Here is a 24,332-nt window from a genome sequence, read left to right on the forward strand (position 1 = left end):
CTGAAGAATAAAAGACAAAAAGCATGTTAAAAAGTAATAAAGAGATTAATCCTAGGGTGGAAGAAAATTACCAGTTTACAAAAAAATCATAAAAGAAAATGGATACTCCTAAGGCAATACAGAAGCATTGATCTTACCAGCAGTTATACTAATATACAGCTGTGGCAGTTGAATTACTAAAAGAGTACCAGAAAAAATAAGGAGCCTTTACTGTTACAGATTTGCAGATGATCTCTGAAAGTTCCATGGAATCAAGAATAAACACTGAATCAATACACAACAAAATAAAGACTTAACTATTCTCTTGGGGTGATGATATAGATTATTTCATGGCAGATGATTGGGCTTCCTTGTGCAGTTAGCTGTCCACTGTGAGACTGATGGCTGGCCTAAATGAGCCAGGAGTCCAGTCCAGCAGGGAAGATTTTATATTCTCAGTAAATCTGTACAGTGATTAAGATTCAAAGAAGTTAAATAACATAAAGCCTATTGACAACTCTTCAAAGAAACTATGATTCTTCTTGGGGTCATGCACCATTTCTAGAAAAGATGCTTTTGATTTAACAAGATAGTAAAAGGAGCTAAAGGCGCCCTCAGGTACCTTCCGAATCACCTTTTTTCTTTGACTCTAAATTGCTGTATAAACGTACTGATCAGGAAGAAGAAACTCAATATGTTATGCATGCGCCTGCAAACAGCTAAATAACTAAAAGAATGATTATGCCCTTTAATACTGAGGGAAGTGGAGGAAGACAGTGGATAAATTAGATGGGTGGGATCAAAGAGATTTCTAGAATATCACCAAAAGAGCTACAAGTTAACAGTAGAAAGAGATCAATATGCAAATGTCTGTGTAGTTATCATAAATCCAACATTGGCATTTATGTGTTCTTTCATTTTATAATAAGATTGCATTTATTAATAGCTTATTTATATAACAGAATTGAGCAGAATATGAGTCCCACCATAATAATTCAGATATTCTCTGAAATGAAACTGAATATACTTGCTGTTGGATATCTAGCAATTTGGTTAGAGTTTAAATTGGCTAAACTACCATCTTGGAAGGTTGATTGTGAATATATTTGGTGCCCCTGTAGAGAAAGAGCTTGGTTCTCAGCAAACAGTTATCTAAAATACCGGTGTCATGGTCCATGTTTTAAAAATCATTATGTCAGGAGTTGTTTTAAAATCACAGATTACTGCCTGTGATTTATAGGACACTGAACAGAATGAGTTGTTGTCACTTAAATTCCCATACTCATGCTAGTACTAGAACAATAATAACCCAAGATTTATGTGTCTCTGACACATGAGTCTGAAGGCTTGTTCTTCTTACTACCTGGCACGTGGTGGATATTAGAAAAAGACAAGTAGTGTATAATAATTGGCAGCATTGTTTTAGTTGGTGGCTGGGTTCTTCACGGAGGTAAGCTTAATAGCTAAACTTTGATTATTTGGGCATCCAACGCTAGAGATTTCATTTTTCTGGATTGTGGCTTCAGAAACAGCATGAGATTCGACTAATGGTACAGGTATGGGATTTGATGTTGATTTTCATCTATAATGCTTTGGTTTAAGCTGCTACATTTCAAATTCCCGCAAACATAATGGAAAGACAGGTCCTAACTTAAATAAGTAAATATTATATTAGTATGTGAGAGAAAAATTAATATAGTAAAGGAAAATAAGAGGATTAAACAGGTTTGAACTGGTTGCCTTCTCTTTTCTGTCTGTGTTTTTGTCAAGTTTTATATTCTGACTGAATAGAATCAGAATCTAAAATCAACATTCCGTAGTCAGAAGGTACCAAGTTCCTATATGAAAGCCTAAATAAATAGCTATAAATTTAACTGACAGGATGTATGCTTGCCAAAGTTAAATTAGGTGTGCCTTGTTTCTAGACAGAGTGAATATTATCACGTATGTACTTAGCAGAAGCTCGTATTGCTTTGCTATTCAAGTTGCCTTGTTGAAGAGGTTGTCATTTTTAAATATTTTTGAGATGCTGCTGGGAGTGCCCATAACATAAAAGTAGATGTTATATAGCATAATCTCAAAACTGAAAATATTTAATCCACTTAACAGTAATAAAGAATAGTGTGATTCTTTAATCCCGTCATTCAACAGACCTCTTGGCCACATCTTCTTGCTCTCTGGCCAAATACTTTTACAAGCAGTCAGCACCACTAAACTAACCTGAAAAAGTGTTTGTATGTCTTTTAAATAGTCACAGACTAGATTTTCAAGCTTTCTGCAGTCCTGGGCATATGATCTCTCCATCTGAAGGCACAGTATGAAGAATCAAAAATGAATAGTTTAGAATATTTTAAAAACACTTTTTTCCTCTTCATTTTTGAGTACTGTATACCCAAACTGTTGTACACTCGTATAGTTGTGTTATCTTAGAGTATTTCTGATGAGGAGTCCTGTCTGACAAAGGATCGTAATGAATCTCTTTTTGATCTATTGATGTGAATGGGGTGTGTTATGCATTCCCATTTTTGTTGTTGTTGTTGTTTGGAGAAAAGCCACGATAACTATAGCTGAAGATATTCCTTCATACTTGGGCAGTGTTTTCAGCAATTAAGACAAATAATCCAATGCACCCTGTTTCCCCACTTCTCTGTTTTCCCCTTATTATATGGCATGCCAACTTGCAAAGAAGTTGAAATGCAACTTAGGATTTCCAGGTGCACTCATGTGTTGTACAACACATGGAAAAATAGACCATAGAAACATAGAATGTAAAACATTGAATACCACAACATTCCCAGTTTCTGAAATGAGCAACCTAGATCAAGGCAATGTTGTGTATACTTCACACTGGGCTTACAAGGCTTTATGAAGAGAAGAGTTCATTTTTCGAAATGCTGTTAGATGCCATTGAGCTAGCTTGGAGCTTCTTCTCCATGTCAAGTGTTGCTGGTAAATAATTGGAGTTGTTATATTTATCTATAAGTTTTTAAAAATGAGATATCCTTTTCTCTTTGCTTCTGTATAACAATAATTTGCAGAGTGTGCATGTGTGGGCATGTTTATTTATATTTCTTGGCACTGTGTAAATGCTAGGGATGATCCATGTTGTATAAAAACCATGCAGGAATTGGTTTATATGGGGGGGGGGGAGATGAAAGAACAATGTGCCATAGAGATAATGAAGTTAAGAGGTTTCCATGACATTTTAGCAGCTGAAGCAGCAGGTAATAAATGCTAGGGATTAAAGTCCTTTTCATTTTGAAGCAAAATCAGTTATAGGAACTATCTTAATAGGTCTCACAACTAAGAGATAAGATAAAGATAAGAATCAAAGGGTAAAAAGTGCCATGATACCATTCATGGTTTAAAAAAAAACAGCAGAAAATAGAGCAATCAGTAGGCAAGAACATGATTAAGATCTTGTCCAAAGTTCAAGGCATAAGGTTCCAGTTTGTCTCTAACAAGACTGAGGGTTTAGGCAAGACCTGTTGTCAAAATTCAGATAGAGGTCAATTTATCCAGGGAGTCATGGCAGAGCTTGGTTTTAAAAACCCCATAGTCACAATGCTTTCAGTGCTTGAATAAATCCAGGCCAGATATCTGAGTCTTAAAATTTCCTGGACTTTGTTCAATCACAAGTAGTAGATCCTTGTCTGAGGATGGATGGATGAAGTTCAGTATCTGAAGACAGAACAAGTAGATCAGTATTTCAGTATCTGAGATACAGGAGAGCAAATATATTGTATTCCTTCAGTCTGGAAATTATCTGGGGTCTGGTGCTCATCACCGCTTTACTGCTTTCATGAACTTGGTGGCTGGATCTTTGCTTCATAATCGTTGAGTCTAGGATTGAGGGTTGCCATCTCCTTAAAACAGCCAAATCTTTTTTTTCTTAAATTCATAAAACTGGGCTGCTTTAAAGAGGGGCTGTCTTCACTTTCCCAAATAATCCGAATCACATCTGTCTTCCCAATCATGTCTGAAGCATGTACAACTTCGATCTGCATACAGTTTGCATAAAATCGTCAATTATATCTGTAGATTATATATTTTAAATAGAAATCTATTCCATCATACTGGGGAAGACTGACTTTTTGACTTGAGTCTGCTTGATCAGGTGCTAAATTCTTGGAGCTGACTTCAGAGTTCTTCATATGGTGCTTTTATATAAAAAATTCCTACTTGACATGGATTAAGTACATAGTCTTTCTTGATAGGGACTGTGCAGACTTTTTGAAACTAGAGTATAATGGCCAAATTTGCACATGCTTAACCAGATCGATTAAAATCCGATCAGATGAGCTTAGATGAAAACAGATCAGCCATTGCTAAATTTGACTGATTTAACTGTGTGTATTTTTCTCTGCCTGGATGCATGGTTGTATTTAGTGACCTTGTGCATTGGGCTATCTCAGCCTGTTTAATTATTTTGGCATTTGGCCTATTGTGGGAAAATTGATTTATTCACAAACCAAATTAACCAGAGGGGAATTTGAAAAAATTTCTGAATACATTCAAAGAGTTGGATTAATTTTAACTACTACAAGGGATCCAAAGGACTCAATTTGTTTCAACTTTAGATGAAAAAGTGGCAATATTACAGTGCTTTGGCCCAGGAATAACAGTTCTATATGTGTAGTTTAACTTTCCCCCCATCATTTTGTGTTTACTTGTTTTATGCATAAAATGGCTTGTGAATTTTGAAAAGGCAAGAGTAAACTTAACCCCCAAATTTAGTCTTTTCCAATCTGATTTCCTTATGATGTAGAGAATGAACATGTATTGACATGTTATCCCCATAGCTATCTTAATTCCACCTGAGGCTGAAGAAGGCTGGTCTAATACAATACGTAGCTGGGCACGTCCTCTCTTTATGCAAAGTAATTTCAGATCTTTTGTCCTAGGACTTAGCATACAATCAGAACTAAATCCAAAAGTGCTGTTGTGATTATATATTATTATTGATACAGCTTTGCAAACTTATTAATCCATTGCATTGAATTAATCAGGAATCCCCCAATCTTTTTGAATGGGTGAGCACGTTATTGGTTTCATAACCTCACAAATGCTTGATTGTACTCAATCACAAAACAACTGTATATAAGAAAGCAAGTAATACCATTCTTTTTTCTAAGGATATTTCTGGGTCCTCAGAGCTTTGTTGGAAATAAAAGTTAAGCTTGAGGCTATGTTTTACTTTGCTACTTTTCCATATTTTTATTTTCTCTTAAAAAAAAATCTAAAGAAGCAGGTAGATCAGGGATCTTGTTAGCTCCAAGCAACAAGTCAGAATGATTTTCTTCTGCAGTACAAGAACAAAAGTAACTTTTGAAAAAGAGTAGTCATGTACATGTAGTCCTCAACCTATGACCACAATTGAGCCCAAACTTTTATGTTGCTAAGTGAAACATTTGTTAAGTGAGTTTTCCCCATTTTACGACCTTTCTTGCCACAGTTGTTACGTGAATCAGTGCAGTTTAATGTTAATTGGATGTTAAGTGGATCTGGCTTCTCCATTGACTTTGATTGACCAAAGGTCACAAAAATAGATCATGTGACCCGGGGACATTGCAACCATCATAAATATGAGTCAGTTGCCAAGCTGACGTGGGCACACGTGTCGTTGCCCCAGCCTCACCTCCCCATGACCCCCTCCTCTCCAGCAGCCTCCCTGAAGGAGAGTTGCCCCTGAGCATGGCCCACGCAGAGCAGCGCAGCCAAGGACATGGCAGCCAGGCAACATAGACAAGACTCTGCCCTCACACTCCATTGTGCAGGCAGAGGGCGTGACTGCCATAGTGCTGCTGGGCTGCCTGGGCGATCTGCGGCAGACCCTGGAGGCGGTGAGTGGCCCTGTGGACAGGTGGGGCAGGGGTTGGGGGGGTGGAGCAGGGGCGGGGCAGGGGGTGGAGCAGGGGTGGGGCCAGTTTTGGGGCACTCGGTCTCTAAAAGGTTCGCCATCACAGGTCTAGGAAGAGAGCCTTCTCCACTGTTTCCCCTGCCCTGTGGAACACTTCTCCCCACCCCAGAGGTGAGCTGGACTCCCACACTCCAGGCTTTCCTTAAAGGGTGTACAGAGGGTGCTTGGGGTGTACAGAGGACCATGCAGCCGTGGGGCTGGTTAGCACCCTAAAAGTCCTCTCCCACTTCCTTTTAATCAATGTTTAACATTCCTTGCCTCCTTTAAATTTTATATACTGTTTTTAAGTTTTAATATTTTATTGTACGCCACCCAAAGTCCCTCTTTGAGAGACATGGGCATTTCTTAAATATGCAAAATAAATAGATAAGAATAAAATGAAGGAAATACTATGAAAGCCATACTGAGGTTCTGGGGAAAAAAAAGAAATATTAAACATTAACAGGTAAATAAAATAAGTCAATCCAATCCAGGACAGAATACAAAATAACAATAATAGATATTATGGAGTGGTTAACCTACAGATAATTGATTTTCTTTGTACTATCTTAATATGATATATCAGACCTTTATAGAGAAAAATCTAATTGTTCACTAAGAGTTGACACTGATTTTATAGCACATAATTGATCAATCAATTGATCAAACATGTGGCCTGGAAATTAAGAATAACTTCCAATTCTGTTTTCAATTTTTTCATATTAGCATAAAGTTTAGCTTTATAAATTTATTTTGTCCTGTTTTTTGTTGAATTAAAGATGTTATGAAATACTTCATAACAAACAAAAGCATATTAACTTTGTGCTAGGATGCCAGCAGGTCTATGAAGTACAAAGTCTGAAAACTGGAATATACTTTTCTGAAATTTCCTTAATAGCTTTGTTTGTTTCAGTATAATCTTTGCTCCTTTGTTTGCATTCTGTATTCAGATTTCCTCATTTACAATAAATATGTTCTATTACTTTTAGTCCCATTATTTTCAAAATGTAAAATAATTATCAGCAAGACCTTTCTCTGCATAGGAATTCAAAAGGATTTTCTTTTCCTGAACAGCTGAAGCATAAGCAAATTTAATGCAGCAAGTTTGTGCTGCTATTTGGGTTTCCTGATAGAAAAAAATGTGTCACCTGTTAAGTTACATATATCAGCCATATATGTCACCATTTGATGTTGATATTAATTTTGTTGTGCAATCCTTCAGTTAAAATATCCATGCCAAATGTCTACAGGTAAAAATAATAGGACAGTGATGACCCGCATCAGAAAATTAGGAAGTGGAATGAAACAGTTGTCTGCCACTAAGCTGGCTAAATAAGTAAGTTTGTAAGAACTCAAGCAATATTTAACGGACAATCCTAGAAAACTGAGTGTATCAGATCACAAAAAGTTGGAAGTATGTGAATGTAGGATCCAATCTGGGTCAGTCACCAGGACTGGAGAGTTAGTCTCCTGAGTTTTTGGACTGGTGCTGTAATCCATCCTCAGGGAGCTTCTCTATCACCATATGCTTTGCTTGGATGTCTTAAACTGTATTACTCCTACACACCCACAGGTGTTAAAAGGATGTGTAACAGCTATTTATGTTTGAACTCTGGGAGGAATGATTGTGCAATGTTGCTGTACCTTCAGCAAACACTCTTTTGTTCGACTCTGAAGACACTTTCACTGCTTTCCTTTTCACCTACTCCTCTGGTGTTTGATGTTCAGAGCCGCTACCCTATTTAAATTGGGGTTAGTTAATCTGTACTATATCTATGCAAATTGAAGGGGTAATCTGCAGGATATGACGGAGGTGGGGATGAAGTATTCCCTCCCAACCAATTAATCCTGAAGGAGTTGCTTAGGGAAGGGTCACTTGTAGGGAAAAAGCCTTCTCTTCCTCTTTCACAAGATTATAATTTGAAGTCCTCTGTTGGAATTAAATGCAGGGAGGTTCATTTTTGATTAAAGTATTCCCCCCCCCTCCGCAAAAAAATAATTTTGCATAATCAAACTGGGAAGTGAGCTATTGACTGCTGAGTTTAAGAACATCATTTTTTATTTATGTTTATAAAATACAAATTCAGAAAAGCAAAAGTTAGAAAATTAAGAGAAACAAAAAAGGGAAATCCAGAGGGAAAGAAGTAAGACTTCCAACTTTTTTCAGTGCAGTGAAATACAAAAATATTCTAATTCAACCTTTTGATTTATATTTCACAATATTTCAAGCCATTTTTATAATAAAAAAATTATTCCAGTCAGCAAAACCTAAAATCAATTTTTTTTCACTTTCAAGGAAAAATTCCAGAAGCATTGAGGAGATCATTTTAAAGGATTTTAAAAGGAAACTAGACAAATCTATAGCTATACAAAATCAATTTGCTGTTTGTCAGTGAAAAATCTCTTGGTATTGCTTCTGAATTGTCATAACTGTAGCCAGGCTGCATGCATTCAGTGTAAAGAAGTATTTAATTTTAACCTCCAAAAGGAATGGTTGAATATAAAGCAATAGTTGCACCTGAAGGCAATTGTTACCATCCTTGTTAAAGTATAGAAATACAATAATATAATAAATATAGAAAAAATATCCACCTTTTTCCCTTATTATATTTTTAAAGGCATAGCAGCATAATTCATTGTGCATTTTAAAAATATAATTGCTATGAGTTATTTATTTTCTACTCTAATAATATCCCAACAAATCAATGAGGTTCTACTACATGTTCTAATGCACACACATGCACACAACTGGAGCTTCACTCCCAAGTAATCTGCAATGAAGGTTCGCCTATCTGTAAATTATCCTGATGGTCATTTGTGTTGATGCTTCATTTGTGCACAGATTTGAAGTAATTGCAAGGCTTCAGGAAGGAAGAAGCTGCTTGTTTTGCTCAGATGGTGGGATTCATGTTTGTTTCATTAAATACCACAATGTTTTGTTTCTCTTTTTATGGATGTTTGCAGTCTAATCTTGCTAGGTTGAGAATGTAGAGAAACATCGTTGTAAATGAGATTATTGAAGTCAGACTTTGAGTTCTATGTTCTGTGTACAGTTTGCTATTCAGACACAGAATGGATCTTTGTTTTTGCTACACTTCTTTAAAAAAGAGTAAACTACTGCAGTTCTTTTTTTTAAAAAAAGCTGCTTAAATTATCTTACAAGAAAACAAAATGCCTTTCATACAAGGAATTTCATGCCAGTTACAGATCTTCTACTAAAGAGAAGTTCCCTCAGGATGGGTTGCAGCTGAGTCTGAAAGCTCGGAAGACTAAACCTTTGGTGACTTACCCAGATTGGATCCTGCGATAGACAGCTTACTCTTATACTGTAGAGTAGCTTTTCCCATAATATTGAATAATTATGAAGATGAGGAATCCCTGATTTTGGATTATTACTATTCAGATTACGGGTACCTGCTTTATATTATCTAATATCATTGCTGTATCTAGTTGGATACTGCATATTCTGCAGTAACTCCCCTGGATTTTGGCCTGGGCTCTCTGCTAAACCTGCTGAGAGATATCAAGAATTTGAGTCCAGAGTCAATGGCATACTACATAAAGCTGGTCCTCAATTTAACAATCATTCATTTAGTGACCATTAGACGTTACAATGGCACTGAAAAAAGTGACTAGTGATATTTTTTCACTCTTAAAACCATGGCAGCATCCCCGTGATTACATGATCAAAATCAGGATGCTTGTCAACTGGCATGTATTTATGATGGTTGTGGTGTCCTGGGATCATGTGATCAGCTTTCGCGATCTTCTGACAAGCAAACTCAATAGGGAACTAAGATTCACTTAACAAGTGTGTTATTAACTTAACAATGGCAATACCCCATGGCAAGAATAATCGTAAAATGGGGCAAAACTCACAACAACCAGTGCTTTTTTTCTAAAAAAAAAAAAAAAGGTGCCGGAACTCACACACATCATACAACCCGCCTTGCCTACCCTACAGGTTTCCATCCAAAAAAGGTGCTGGAACTCCGTTCTGGGCGTTCTGTGAGAAAAAAAGCCCTGACAACAACTATCTTGCTCAGCAATGGAAAAATTGGGCTCAGTGTGTTCATATGTCAAGGACTATCTGTACTCCACAAGCATTCCTTTTCTGAGGAAAGAGGAAATCAAGTTAACACAAACTTTTCTAGAGAAAAGTTTCTGTTTTTCATAGTGTCTTAATCTGTAATGTGAAACAATAGTGGGAGGAAAAAATAATACAATTCTCATTCTAAAGGTATGAAATTTTGTACAGAAATTAAAAAGGATTGCCCATTTGCAGGCCAGCTGCTTGTTCTTTTACAAAGGTGTCATTGTTTAATGGAAAAGGAGGATGAGTGTGTAAGACAGTTTGCAGAGTTGAATTAATTGTCTTCTTTCAGTATCTTTATGAGGAAACAGTCAAGGTCATACTTTCTTTTCTGTTGGAATATCTAATATGCAGCACAAAGAATTGCAAAATAGTTTGCAAGGTGGTTTTTTTTTTTTAAAAAAAAATAACCCTGTTAGGCATTAACTATGCCACTCCCTACAATATAAGTCAACCAGTGTTTGCAGAAAATGTAGGTACAGAAGTGCATCTATGGGTATTATTTAAGTTCAGATAGAAAGAAAGCAGCCCCATAGGGTGGAGTTAAAATACACGCATGAAACCTTGATTAAAGTCATGCAGAGCAGAAGAATTGAAAAAGAAGACCTGAATTATGATACACATGTCTCTTTGAAGAGTAGGATTATGGACCAAGGGGCTTAATGTGGAACTTAATGCAAAATCATTTTTCAACACATCTACTGTTTTTTATTTTGTGGTACCTAGAATTAAAATAAATGTTTGCCAACAATTTAGATAAAATTGAAATGCCAAGTATAATCCAGATATTTAACCGGCCTTTCTGAACCTGGTACTTTTTAGGTATATTGAAGCTCTGTCTTGTAGATTTTACAGTGGGGATATTGAGTGGTATATGTCTACCTGGCCCACCAGAGCAGGAAGGCAGAATGTTGTGGTTTCTATTAATGAAGGAAATACACCTGGTGGAACCTAGGAAAATGGCCCTCAAATACCAAACGGCAACCTCCATGTGCCAGTACACCATTACAGCCAGCCCACAAAGATGAACAATATTTCTCTTTTAAACTATGGTAATAATTTAAAAATAAATCCATATCTTTCTCTCTATAAATTAGCAAATTCAGCTGATTTAAAAAAAAAAAATCAGAGCAGAAATAAGTCCGGTTACTCCTTAGATGGAAGTCTCCAAGAAATCCTTCACTGTAGATTGTAGACTGAAATTGAAAAACATCCCCGAGAAAGAAAATGGCAAAACCGTTTCTATATTGTTGCCAAGTGGGCTTCATGAAGTTGGTAGGAGCTGAGCTTAAGATTTCAACTTTGAGCTCTTTCCCGATAAACCTTATTTAACTTTAATTAATTGTCTACATTTTACATGATGATTCAGGCCATTGTACATAATATTAGTAGAGAGGGAGTAGAGAGGAAATAGTACAGCACAGCCACATTAATTGAATTTTTAAGATCCTTAAATTATTTATCTTGGGTTCTGCAACCTCTTTTGTTATTCCCTACTTTTATTATTACAATCGAACATGTTTTATAAAGTGAGCATGCATAATTAATATTTCAATCTATCAGTTCAAGAGTGTCCACACTTTTTTTTTTGCATATAGACATTTCTAAAGCCTATCCTGTTAATTATTGATATGCAAATTGGTTTTGTCCCAGCATATCTGAATGACTGAACTTCTCTGTCTCCAACTATGACACCTTTTGAATCATTTGATGGAAGCTGACCTGTTGGCTTTCCTTTCTCCCTCAGCAGGATGCCTTGAGGTCCTATTTGTAGGAAGGGAACCCTCAACCTGTTAGAATTTCCCAGTGTCTAACTTTCTCTATGTCCAGAGCTATTTGCTAGCAATCATGATCTCTGTTGCCTAGCTAGAATAAGGCTAAACGTTAGAAAAATGGTGTTTGTCTAGAGAGAGGTTCCAGTTCTATAATTTTATCTCTTATCTATAGTTTTTTTTAATTATGATTTTTGTTTATTTTCCTGCAATGTACTAGAATTGTAGTGCTTCAAGTCTTCGTTTCATTATAAGACAGTTTCACAATGGAATTTACTATCCCACTTAATTGATTTTCCATATAAGTTGATTTGTTGATAAATTTTTAAAGAGAAATGGCATCTAAAAGCATGACTGGTTGGAGTTCAATGTCAGATTTTCTTGTATTTTAGTTTAATTAAAATTAATGAAATAACTCACACATTGACATAGAACTTAGCTCAGGAAGAAAAGCAATATATCTACCAAATAAAAAGATTTAACATCATCGTAAAAAGGTAGGTGGATATTTATTTTAGATTTATTTATTAGGTGCACCAAGGCCTTGAATGATAATGGAAAGGATTCCATGCATGGGTTCTTTTTAAAGCATAGATTGAATACATTTGTTTTAGCTGGTCAAATTTGGTCTGATGAAAAAAATGGCAAGAAGGAATTCCGTGACAGATTGATACCGATCTACTTTTACTTTTGTTTTTCAGGAACTGTTGGCAGGATGAATTCAGAAAGAGACTCTGAAACTACCTTTGATGAAGACTCTCAGCCCAATGATGAGGAGGTTCCATATAGTGATGATGAAACGGAAGATGACTTGGACACTCAACCTGACGTTGAACCAGAACAAAACCGTACTAATAGAGAGGTGGAAGCAACTCGAGAGACACTTCGAAAGGGTGAGAATGCAAGAAATTATTACCAAAGGCTAGTGATTATTTTGAAGGGTTTTTTTTTCTCTTTATACTGACTTGTTTGCAAAAGATTACAAGGACTGATGAACTGGACTGATTCAACAGAAAGTGTACAGGTAGTCCTCAACTTACAAATATTTAATGACCATTCAAAGTAATAATTGCATTGGAAAATGTGACTTATGACTGGTCTTGTACTTACCACTATCATAGAATCCTTGTGATCACATGAGCAAAATTTGGATGCTTGGAAACTGGCATATATTTATGATGGTTATAGGGTTATGTGATCAACATCTGCAATCTTACCAGCCAGCTTCTGACAAGCAAAATCAATAGGGAAAGCCGGATTTGCTTAACAACCATGTGATTCATTTAGCAACTGCTTAATAACCATGGCAAAAATGTTGTAAAATCGGGTATGACTCATTTAAGAACTGCCTTGCTCAACAATTCTGGTCCCAAATGACATAAATCAAGGACTACTTAATAAAAAATAGTTTGGAACTGATTGAAGTGTTAGGCATGATAAGGGCAAATTGAGTAGAGTAGTTCAAGATAATTTTACTTTATTGGCCATATCCAACAAATGTAGACACACACACACACACACACACACACACACACACATTTAATTTAGAATATTTCTGAAGGAGTTATTGATGCCAGGGTATTTGTTCCATTTTGTTTTCTTTAATATTTCTACCTTGCAGAAAAAAATAGCACTAAAAATAGAATGCGTTTTCAATATTTCTGGAAATAAGGGATAATTAAGTAGATCAATTAGTTGCCCAGTAACAAACTTAACAGGTAATCTAACTGAGGTCTTATTAGATGCCTGGGACCTTTAATTTTTCCTTGCCTTTTAATTTTGATGAACAGAGAAAAATTTCCATTAATTAATCAATAATTAATTCAGAACTTTTGCAACAAGGAAGAGATTATCAAGGAGATTTTATCCCATCAAAATTTACTACATTAATTGAGATACATGTTGCGGACATTATTCATGAACAAGTAGTAACAAATACTTGTATGAATAAGAATTAAGGCACAGAAAAACAATGGTTAGATTATGTCAACTTTTCAATTGGATTTAGTAAATTATTGTAATGATGCATAGAATATATATGTGTCATTACAATAACTTTTTAGCAACCTTTTCAGTTAAAAAAAACGCAAATGAATGACATAACTGTAATTCTTTTTAGTAAGGTATTCTTTTTTTCCTCCAGGTAAAATTAATTTTATATTCAACAGTTATCTAGTTCTCCCACTTTTAGCATTTCTCTGTCAGTATGACATATTTTGTTCATTCACCAGTACTGCTAGTTTGCATTTATAGAAGCAAAGTTGAACAGCATCTAGATATTTAATAAGAGTTGTGGTGGTGCAGTGTTTAGAATGTAGCAGTGCAGGTTAACTCACTGCTCACTCCAGGAATTCAATTCTGAGCAGCTCAAGGTTGACTCAGCCTTCCATCCTTCTGAAGTCAGTAAAATGAGGACCCAGATTATTGGAGGCAATATGCTGACATTGTAAACTGCCCAGTGAGTGCTGTAAAGTAGTGGCCCTCAACCTTTTGGGCACCAGGGACCGGTTCCATAGAGAAAGGTTTTTCTGCGGACCGGAGGAGATGTGGTTTGGCGTACTGCCTGCATCCCATGGATGGAGTTTCACTTGTTTGCGCGGACCGGTTACTGGCATGCCGCGGCCCAGTGAAGGTCCACAGACCAGGGTTGTGGACCCCTGCTGTAAAGCACTATGAAGAGGTATATAAGTCTAAGTGCTATTGCTATTTCTGAATGTATGCAAAATCAAGTATATAATGCAGAATTTTAGCCTTGTGAGCTTTGCAAATGGTGCAGCTGCTTTCAGATTTTAAAAAAAGGGAGAGTCATACACACTCCCACTTAATTCATATACAGAAGGAAAACCCATTCTCTACTTCCAAGTATTTACACATTAAATATTTTGCTGTTTTCAGATTGCAGCTGGCAAGTTAAAGCAAATGACAGAGCTTTCTATGAGCAACCCCAGTTTAAGAAAACAATATTCCTTTGTATTCAGAAAAGTAAATACGCGGTAAGTAAACATCTCTATACGTAATAGTTTCCAATAGTTCTTAAGACTCTCATCTAAAGAGAAAATCTTAATTGATTAATTGTTTGAATTTTTATACAGGCATGGGTTCATTAGTCTAGACTTTGCATAAGTAGCACTTTCCAGATGTTTTTGATTGCAGTTCTTACCACAGTGTATTTAGCCACTTTGTTCAGCATGTTTTAAGGAGAACAAACAAAGAAACTGGATTCCTTAGTTAATCTTATGTTCATTTTCATACAGTACACAAGGATTGCAGCTGGCCTTTAAAGTTGTTGAAAAGCCTAGTGGTTGGTGTATTGAAGTTTCTATCAATCCTAAGATTGCTCTGGTCTTTTTAAATTCTCAAATAAGACCTCATCCAAAAAGATATTTACCCTTTGCAATTTTAATTACTTAATTATTTTCTAAATGCCATTAGCCTTTGTGTGCCAGAGAATTCGATTTGCATTTCAGTGGCCTTTTGGAAGCTGCACTTTCAAAATTGGTGATTAGAGCTAAATCAGATGTGATTTCCTTGTATTTTAGTTTAATTAAAATTAATGAAATAACTCATACATTGACATGGATTTTAGCTGAGGAAGAAAAGCAATACATCTACCAAATAATAAGATTTAACATTGTTGCAAAAAGATTCAATAGGTGGGTATTTATTTTAGAAAGAAACAAACTCCTATCTAAAAATAGCTACTCAGAAATCTGGAAAAATATAGTTTTTTTTTAAGATGGAGAAAGTTAAAATTGTCTTGATTAAGAGTTCTTCCAAGATTTAATTTTCTGTTCCAAATGCTTTCATTAAAAATGGAAAACAAGGTATTAAATGAATGGCAAACACAACTAATAGGAGACCCAGGATTAAATTCAAGAAATACGAAATACTGAAAGATTAAGCCAGGCATGTCAAACTCGCGACGTCACGTGACGTTGCACAATGTATTGGGCTGGTTTTGCCATTGCCGGCAATGGGGTGGGCGTGGTTTCCATGTGATGGGTCTGGCCCATGGGCCGGCAGTTTGACACCCCTGGATTAAGCAGTCTGGCAGCCCCAAACTAAAGGTCAACCTTCAGTTACAACAATTTGTTCAGCCACCATTCAAATTTATTGCAGTGCTAAACGAATGTTTCTTACACCAGTCAATGAAATTATAGCCATTGCAACCCCCTTTGGTCATATGATCAAAATTCATGTACTAGGAAATCTACCCACACTTATGATGGAAGAGGTGCTCCAGTTGTTCCCGTCTGCCTATTACTTTTCCTAAAGCTTTATTGTTTTGGTTGCTCTACACCATGGGTGTCAAACTCGATCACGTCACGTGACGTATTGTGATGGTTTTTGCCTTTGTGGAGCGGTATGGGCATGGCCTGCATGTGACGCAACTGGCCCATAGGCCACCAGTTTGACATCCCTGCTCTACAACATGGGTGTCCAATCTTTTGGCTCACCTGGGCTGCATTGAGTGAAGAGGAATTGTCTTGGGCCGTATATAAAATATATAATAAAGTTCATGTATATAAATATAACTACAAATCACATCATAATGTTAAAAGTTTATGATCTTATAGGGATGTATTATTAGCATGTTTCCCCAAAAATAAGACCCAGTCTTATTTTATTTTATTTTTTTTTGCCTCCAAAAGAGGCACCAAGTCTTATTTTCAGGGGGTGTCTTTTCCATTCACCTCGCAGCAGCCCCGCCAGCCCCACCCAGCTGGGCGATGTCTTCTGCGGCCAAAGGAGCAGTTTCATTCTGCAGTTGAGAATGGACCTCTGACCTGCATTTTGCAGTCAGAAGGCCTCTGCAGCCGAAAATGAGCTATGGATTGAATCCATAGCTCAGTTCTCAGCTGCAGAGGCCTTCCAGAAAGGCCTCTGGCTGCAAAATGCAGGCCGGAGCTCCCATTATCAGCTGCAGAATGAAGCTGCTCCTTTGGTCACAAAAAGAAATGGGCCAGCGAGGAGAGGCAAGTGCCGATCCATGAGAGGCCTGGCTGCAATGGTAAGCTCCATTATCCTACCCCCACCCTAGCTTGATTTTTAAGCGTGTCCCTTGCCCCAAAACTAGATCTTGTTTTTGAGATAGGGCTTATATTAGGCTCAACCCCAAAATAAAGCTAGGGCTTATTTTCGGGGTAGGTCTTACTTTCAGGGAAACACCTGCTCTACATCGTGACAGTTTGTTCATTCATTCATTCATTCATTCTTCACATTTCTGAACCACCCGTATCCCTCAAAGAGGGATTCTGGGCAGTGTATAATAAAGCATCAAAATATAAAAACAGTATATAAAAAAAATTAAAATGTTAGAGTTAAATTTTTTTAGAATTAAATTTTTTTAAGGAGTCAAGAATAATTAAACCCTGTTAAAAATTAATTGACAAAGAGAAGATTCTCATATCACCAACCAACATCACGGCCCCCCCATGCAAGGCTATAGGAGTTAAAAAGAGTTTAACTCCTTTTTGGAAGGCCCGGAGAGTGGGGCTCTGACTCACCTCCTGGAGGAGAATATTCCATGGGGTTGGGTCAACAGCAGAAAAAGCTTTCTTCCTAGACCCAGCAAATTGGAGTTCTTTAACTGATGGGGTCTGCAACATGCTATCTCTGCCTGACTGGGTGGGATGGGCCCATCTAATGGGACAAAGCCAGTTTCGTATATGTTTAAGTTGTAAAATTTATAACCCTATTGGGTTAATTATGGTTAGTTATGGAGCTACACCTTAGCCCTAATTAATTGTAGTTGTATACACTGCAGGTTTTGCATCATGTTGTATTTTAAAACAATTCTGAGTCTGGCCCTTAGAGCATAAAACTCTTATATTCTGACTTATCAAACAACACAACTGATTCCTAGGGTTGAGATTAGTTTGTTGGTTAAAATTGTCTTAGAGTAAATTGAGCAGCAGAGTTTGTGAGAATTCCTTTGCATACTTAAAAAAGTCAACACCGCCAAAAGTATATATTATAGAGAATATTTATAGAATCCATTTATAAGCCTAGAATGTGGGTTATTTAGGCTTCCCAAGCCAGTTTTTCAGTACTTGGTCAAGTGGTGAAAACCTCTCTATTTCCCTTTTTAAAATTGGGTTTTTTATAAAAATGTGGAATAATATTGTAGTGGGATAATGTTTTTGCAAAACATTAAAATCTCCAAGTTTGTTTCAGAGTAGTCTGGTTTGTATAATGCACTTGCATACCAAACCACTTTGGTTAATAATGTTTTATTTAAAATACAAAATGAATTTATATGATTTCTACATTAATGCTTTAACTAAAATGGGTTTTTTTTGTCGTCAACAGGGAAACGCCATCAAAACCTACAAGTATAATCCAATTACCTTTTTGCCATTGAACTTGTATGAGCAGTTTAAAAGAATTGCCAATTTCTATTTCCTTATTCTACTTATTTTACAGGTATAATATCTCTTTTGAAATTTATTATGGAGTAAGTCCCCTTTATAGTCAATTTTAGAGCTGCAGATTGACTCAGTATACGTTTACCACCAATGTAAACTGGTTGACAGTCTGGGAGACTGGATTGTAGGCTTTTGATTTTACATACATATTTTGTGGTTTTAATCACACCAGGGAAGTTCTTGACTAAAGGAGCATTTTTCATGTTCAGAGGGAAGTACTAATTTTCCAAAAACAAATTCCCCATATGAGCAATTTGCATGTGAGTGTATGATGCTTTACACAATTCAATTTATGATGTTGTATTGGTGTAGCAACGTTTGAATGTGTGCTGTTAACCTTTAACATCCTCCTTTTGATAGAGTTCCTACCACTACTTACTAGCTCTATCTAGTATTTACTCAGCTCATATAAAGATGGCTGTCATAAGCTTTTTAGATATGACAGACTCAAACAATAATATGCAAAAAGAAATTAATAATATTTTTAACTCAAACTATATGAATGCACTATGTTTCAATGAAAGTATTTTTATTTAACTATGCAGTACTTAAGTTGGATGTATCTGGTCTAATAATTATTCTGTAGCAATGCATTTAAAATTATTAAATAAAAGAAGTGTGAGCATCCAATTCAATGGCAGTATTCTCAACCTGATTTAGGAATCTGATTCACGACAGGTAGCCCTTGATTTATAGCCACAACTGAGACCAAGATTTCCCAAAATTGCTAAGCAATGAGACTTTGAAGTGAGTCATACCCAAGTTTATCTTTCTTGCCAAGTTTTTAAGTAAACCACTGCAATTGTTAAGTGAATCACAATAGTTGTTAAGCAAATCCAGTTTTCCTCATTGACTCTGCTCATCAGAAGCCATCTGGGAATGTTGCAAATGGTGATCACATGATCCCAGAATCCTGCAATCATCATAAATATATGCCAAGTGCTCAAATTTTGATCACATATCTGTGGGATCTGTCATTAAATAGGAGGAACATTGACTTTTTTCAGTGCCGTTGTAACTTCAAATAGTCATTAAACGAGTGGCTGTAAATTGAGGGCTAGCTGTGCTGCAATTATAAACTTCTGCATTATTTTTAACTTTAACCAGAATTATTGTCTGAGAGAGAGAGAGAGAGAGAGAGAGAGAGAGAGAGAGAGAGAGACATTGCAGCTATCAAGGCCTTTAACAGGAATAGCATAATCTATCATTAGGAATCTATCTAATACAGGGATATCAAACTCAATTTCATTGAGGGCTGCTCAGCATTGCGGTTGCCCTCGGGTGGCCGGGTGGGTGTGGCCTACTGGGTGGGCATGGCCAGCTCTAGATCGTTCGCATCAAGGGTGCCTGTGGAGGCCTGGGCAGGAATGGAATGTAAAGGATCTCTGGCAGAAGGGGGTGGGATCAGGCCAAGTGCCAAGGCATGGTCCACTGGAGGAGCCTCACCATCGCCTGGAAGTGGCCAGCAAATGGCCCTCATCTACTTCACATATCCGGCTTGATGGGCTCTGGGGGAGGAGTTTCGGCAGGCAGTGGGGCAGTCTCCTCACAGCGCCGAGAGGCTGAACCTGGTGGCGCAAATCCAAAAAGAAGCCATGCTGGAGGGGGGCTGGATGGTGGTGCGGGCTGCCCAGAGCCCTGGGCAGCAGAGGTCAAACACCCAGCCTGGCCCTTAACACCTGCGGCACCAAACCCAGCCCCACTTCCCCAAGGGGACACTCAGCTGCACTTATCTTCTCCTCAAGGCTGCTGCTTCTGTGCTTGCTCTCCTTAACCAGGTTGCTCGTGATGGGTACAAGGGCAAAGTCAGAGGAGGCCCATTCCCTCTCCTTGGGAGGAGACCTGGCTTTGTATCCAAAGCTTTCTTAGCAATAGGATGGGAGACCCCCAGGATAGGCCAGGAGGAGAGGGCAAGGTGATGGTGAAAGGGCAGCAGGGCAGGACTAAGGCAGGACTTCCCTTGGACCCTCTCTCTCCTTCTTTCCTTGTTTCCTTCTTTCTTCCTTCCTAAGAACAGAGTGGTGGGAAAATATTTGAGATGAGGGAGGGAGAAAAACAGGTAAGAAACACAGCTGGGGAGGTGTCACTGTTCTTGAGGAATGAAGAAATGCACCATTGCCTGGAAGTGGCCAGCACATGGCCCTCACCTACTTCACATATCTGGCTTGGTGGGCTCTGGGGGAGGGGATGCCACGAGCAGCGTGAGAGTCAATGTAACCTGCGCATTGCCGCCCAGCCTCCAGCTGGCCCGGTTTTGGCAGGCAGCGAGGTGCTCTCCCCATAGTGCCAAGAGGCTGACCCAGGTGGTGCGAATCTGAAAAGAAGTGCGATGCCACCCCAGCCTGCCCAGTCTCGGCAGTGGGGCACTCTCCTCACAGCGCTGAGAGGCTGAGCCGGGTGGCGCGAATCCAAAAACAAGCATGAGGGCGCCCAGCCCCCAGCCTGGCCAGTTTTGGCAGGCAGCGGGGCGCTTTCCTCATAGTGCCAAGAGGCTGAACCGGGCGGCGCAAATCCAAAAAGAAGCACCTAGCCCCCAGCCTGTCTGGTTTCAGCAGGCAGCGGGACACTCTCCTCACAGTGCTGAGAGGCTGAGCCGGGCGGTGCAAATCCAAAAACAAGCATGAGGTGGCCCAGCTCCCAGCCTGCCCGGTTTCAGCAGGCAGCAGGGCACTTTCCTCACAGCGGCAAGAGGGTGAAGCGGACAGCACAAATCCAAAAAGAAGTGCAATGCCACCCAGCCCCCAGCCTGCCTGGTTTCGGCAGGCAGGGGGGCACTCTCCTCACAGTGCTGAGAGGTTGAGCCGGGCGGTGCAAAGCTCACCAGCTTTGCACCTTGCTGCCTGCTGAAACTGGGCAGGCTGGGGGCTAGGCAGCATTGCACTTCTCATCAGATTCATGCTACCCAGCTCAGCTCTTGACGCTGTGAGGAGAACGCCGCCCTGCCTGCTGAAACCAGGCAGGCTGGGGGCTGGACGGCATCACACTTCTTTTTGGATTCATGCCACCTGGTTCAGCCTCTCAGTGCTGTGAGGAGACTGCCCCACTGCCTGCTGAAACTCCTCCCCCAGAGCCCATCAAGCCGGATATGTGAAGTAGACGAGGGCCATTTGCTGGCCACTTCCAGGCAATGGTGCATTTCTTCATTCCTCACAAAGGGTGACACCTCCCCAGCGTGTGCCCAGGGGGCGGGGCCGACACGGCAGGGCCGGTTCCTTGCTGTTTCCAGATGGCCTTGTGGAGCTAAGACTGAATGCATTTCAGCATAGATGGCCACCACAAAATTGTATATTGGCTCCCGGCCGGCCTGGCCCAGGGCCAAGACAGCAAGGCCCGTTCCCTCACTGTTTCCACGATGGCTTTGCGGCCCACATGAAACCACTTCGCGAGCCACATCTGGCCCCGGGCCTTGTGTTTGACATGTATGATCTAATACATAAGCCACTTTGTATATCTGTGTGGTGTTTTACAAAAGTAAATAATTGGTGGGTTTTGTTTTTTTTCCACTTCAGACAATTCCTCAAATAACAACTCTATCTTGGTATACCACGTTGATTCCATTGCTCCTGGTCTTGGGCATCACTGCAGTTAAAGATCTAGTGGACGATTTTGTAAGGATTTTTGTCTTTTCCTTTTTTAAAACACCTATTAAGAATGTTTAAAGATGTTCAAGAGGGCAACAGGGAAATGAAAAACAGAACAGACTGTTGAGTTCCCTAAATTAAAGAAATGAAAGTCATGACTTTGCTTCTCAGTTTGGTTGTAGTGGTTGATGTGCTGGCTTAGAAACCAGGAGACTGAGAATTTTAGTCCCGCCTTAAGCATGCAGGCTGGCTGGGTGGCTTTGGGCTAGTCACTCACAGGGTTGTTGGGAGAAAATAAGAGGAGGAAAGAGTATTAGATTTGTTCCTAACCCTAACCCTGTTAACAAATTATTTAATTGCCTGAATTATTGTTTTCTTCTTGTGGTCCTCTGAAATATTTGATACATTATCCTCATCCATCAAAAGTAGAGAGGGATCTTGTGAGAGGAGAGATATTTTTAATATCAGGATTGTTATTACTACTTCTTCGGGTTAAATAATGAGAGTCCTTTTAATCTTGTTTCATTTATTTCTCCTTTTAGGCACGCCATCGGATGGACAATGAAATTAACAATCGAACATGTGATGTAATCAAAGGCAAGAGGTACTGTAGTCTGATATATTATCCCATCTATATAATTTTCTATAGGTGCAATGGCTATTAACTATTAACTTGGGGGGGGGGGGTGAGGCAGGAAAAATGACAGTGCCCACTCCATTAAAGCCTTTAAGAGCAACACAGATTATAGTTTGCATGTGTGAAATGCAAACTGGTGTATTTAGACTAAACTTTGTTGCGATCAAGAGTACACATTGCTACTTTAAAATTCACTGTTTTGTGAAAAAGAGATAAAGTGACAATCCATTTCAGGAATCAGTTAGGATCATTAAAAAATTACTATCATCTGATTCCATGGGAAAAATTCAAATCTCTAGCAGAAAAGGGTAAAACACATTTTAATTTATCTGCAGCTCTTGCTGTGTTTAGATTCACAAAAATAAAGTGAGTGTTGGGGGCAGTGGTCAAATAATACAATCATCAGAATCGTTGTTACTTTTGTATGATAATGCAAAGATTATGTTTTCAATCTATTTTGCCAAGGACAGCCCATATTTTGGTCTAGTGGAAAATTCAATACATTATCAGTGTTTCTCAATCTTGGCCACTTGAAGATATCTGGACTTCAACTCTGGGAGCTGAAGTCAAGACATCTTCAAGTAGCCAAGTCAGAGAAATACTGCTTTATATCAATCTTTTTTTTTTTAAAAAATAATCAATGAATCTAGTCCAGTGATTCTCAACCTTTCTAATGCCGTGACCCCATAATACAGTTCCCCATGTTGTGGTGACCCCCAAGTGGGTGTGGCCACCAATAAGAGGGAGTAGGACAGCTAGGGAAAAGGGAAAAAAATGGCGGACAGCATGGTTTGGTGACCCCCGTGAAATGGTCATTCGACCCCAAATGGGGTCCCGACCCACAGGTTGAGAACCACTGATCTAGTCAGTAGTTTGGGTTTGTGTAGTACTCTGCCGCAAATACATTAACCCAAATTGTGTAGCATTATGTAGTGGTTGATACAAACAGTTAACAAATTCTTTATTGTCTCTTTCTCATGATTTCATCTGAAACAATTCTGCTGTAGAATCAGCTACCAGGGATTGTGTGCATTATTCATAATTCAAGTGTAGATTATATTCATGATACCTGAAGTTGTTACACATTTTATTTCTGGCTATCATGCAAATATTTGATTCTTAGATTCAGGCAAATTTCTGAATTGAACCTGATTTCTGAAATAAGAAGATTGCTTCAAATTGGCTCAGACTGGATCAGTGTTTCAAATTGAAGTCCTGAATCAGATCAGCTTAATTTGAATTGAACTGATAATCTGACTTGAATACAGTTTGTACAAGTCTAATGTTTACATAGCAGTTAGTTTGCGTCAGTCATTTGATAAATTTCAACCATGTGCATAACAAATAACTAAGTAAACAATTCCCCTGAATGTTACATAGCTGAATGATTCTAATGTCACATTTTGGAATAATAAAACGAGGAAGAAAAATCTATCTGGGCCCAGAGATTTATTCGTGCTGGAGCCCATCTTCAGGGAACTTCTCTCTACTGGAATATGTGCTTTGGGCTATTCTGTGAGTCATATTTAGTGGTGCCTTCTTATTGGTTGATTGGTGTGTTGAAGGCTGGCAATTGACTGTCCAAGCCCTCAGCTCCTAAGAACTTGATAAACTGGTGGTCAGTCATGAAGTCTGGGAAATGGACCCCTTGTCAGTTAACAGGAGTATTGGTTTACCACCAGCTTATCAAGTACTTAGGAGCTGAGGATTGTCAGCACAAGGTAACAACAGCCAATCATCAGCCATCAACATACCAATCAACCAATAGGAAGACACCACATAAGTATGACTCACAGAATAGCCCAAAGCACATATTCCAGTAGAGATCCCAAAGATGCTTTTTCATGAGACAATTGGACTTTCTTGTCTTTTTTTGAAGATGCTTCGCTTCTGATCCAAGAAGAAGAGAAACATGTTCAAAGAAAAATAAGAAAGTCCGGTTG

The 24,332-nt window shown here is 38.5% G+C and overlaps 1 protein-coding gene across 1 annotated transcript in view; it reads left to right on the forward strand.

The window, feature by feature from the left end:
• The window catches only part of ATP8B1 (ATPase phospholipid transporting 8B1), an 84,223-nt gene that overhangs the window by 16,834 nt on the left and 43,057 nt on the right, over positions 1-24,332 (forward strand). Inside the window, exons 2-6 of the mRNA XM_039358061.1 lie at positions 12,445-12,636; positions 14,639-14,736; positions 18,056-18,169; positions 21,681-21,779; positions 22,295-22,356. Of these exons, the coding sequence (XP_039213995.1) occupies positions 12,459-12,636; positions 14,639-14,736; positions 18,056-18,169; positions 21,681-21,779; positions 22,295-22,356 (551 nt within the window). The 5' untranslated portion in view covers positions 12,445-12,458. The remainder of the gene's footprint in view (positions 1-12,444; positions 12,637-14,638; positions 14,737-18,055; positions 18,170-21,680; positions 21,780-22,294; positions 22,357-24,332) is intronic.

This window comes from Crotalus tigris, unplaced genomic scaffold (assembly GCF_016545835.1).
Source record: "Crotalus tigris isolate CLP2741 ecotype Arizona unplaced genomic scaffold, ASM1654583v1 scf7180000018975.1359446, whole genome shotgun sequence".
Lineage (NCBI taxonomy): Eukaryota > Metazoa > Chordata > Lepidosauria > Squamata > Viperidae > Crotalus > Crotalus tigris.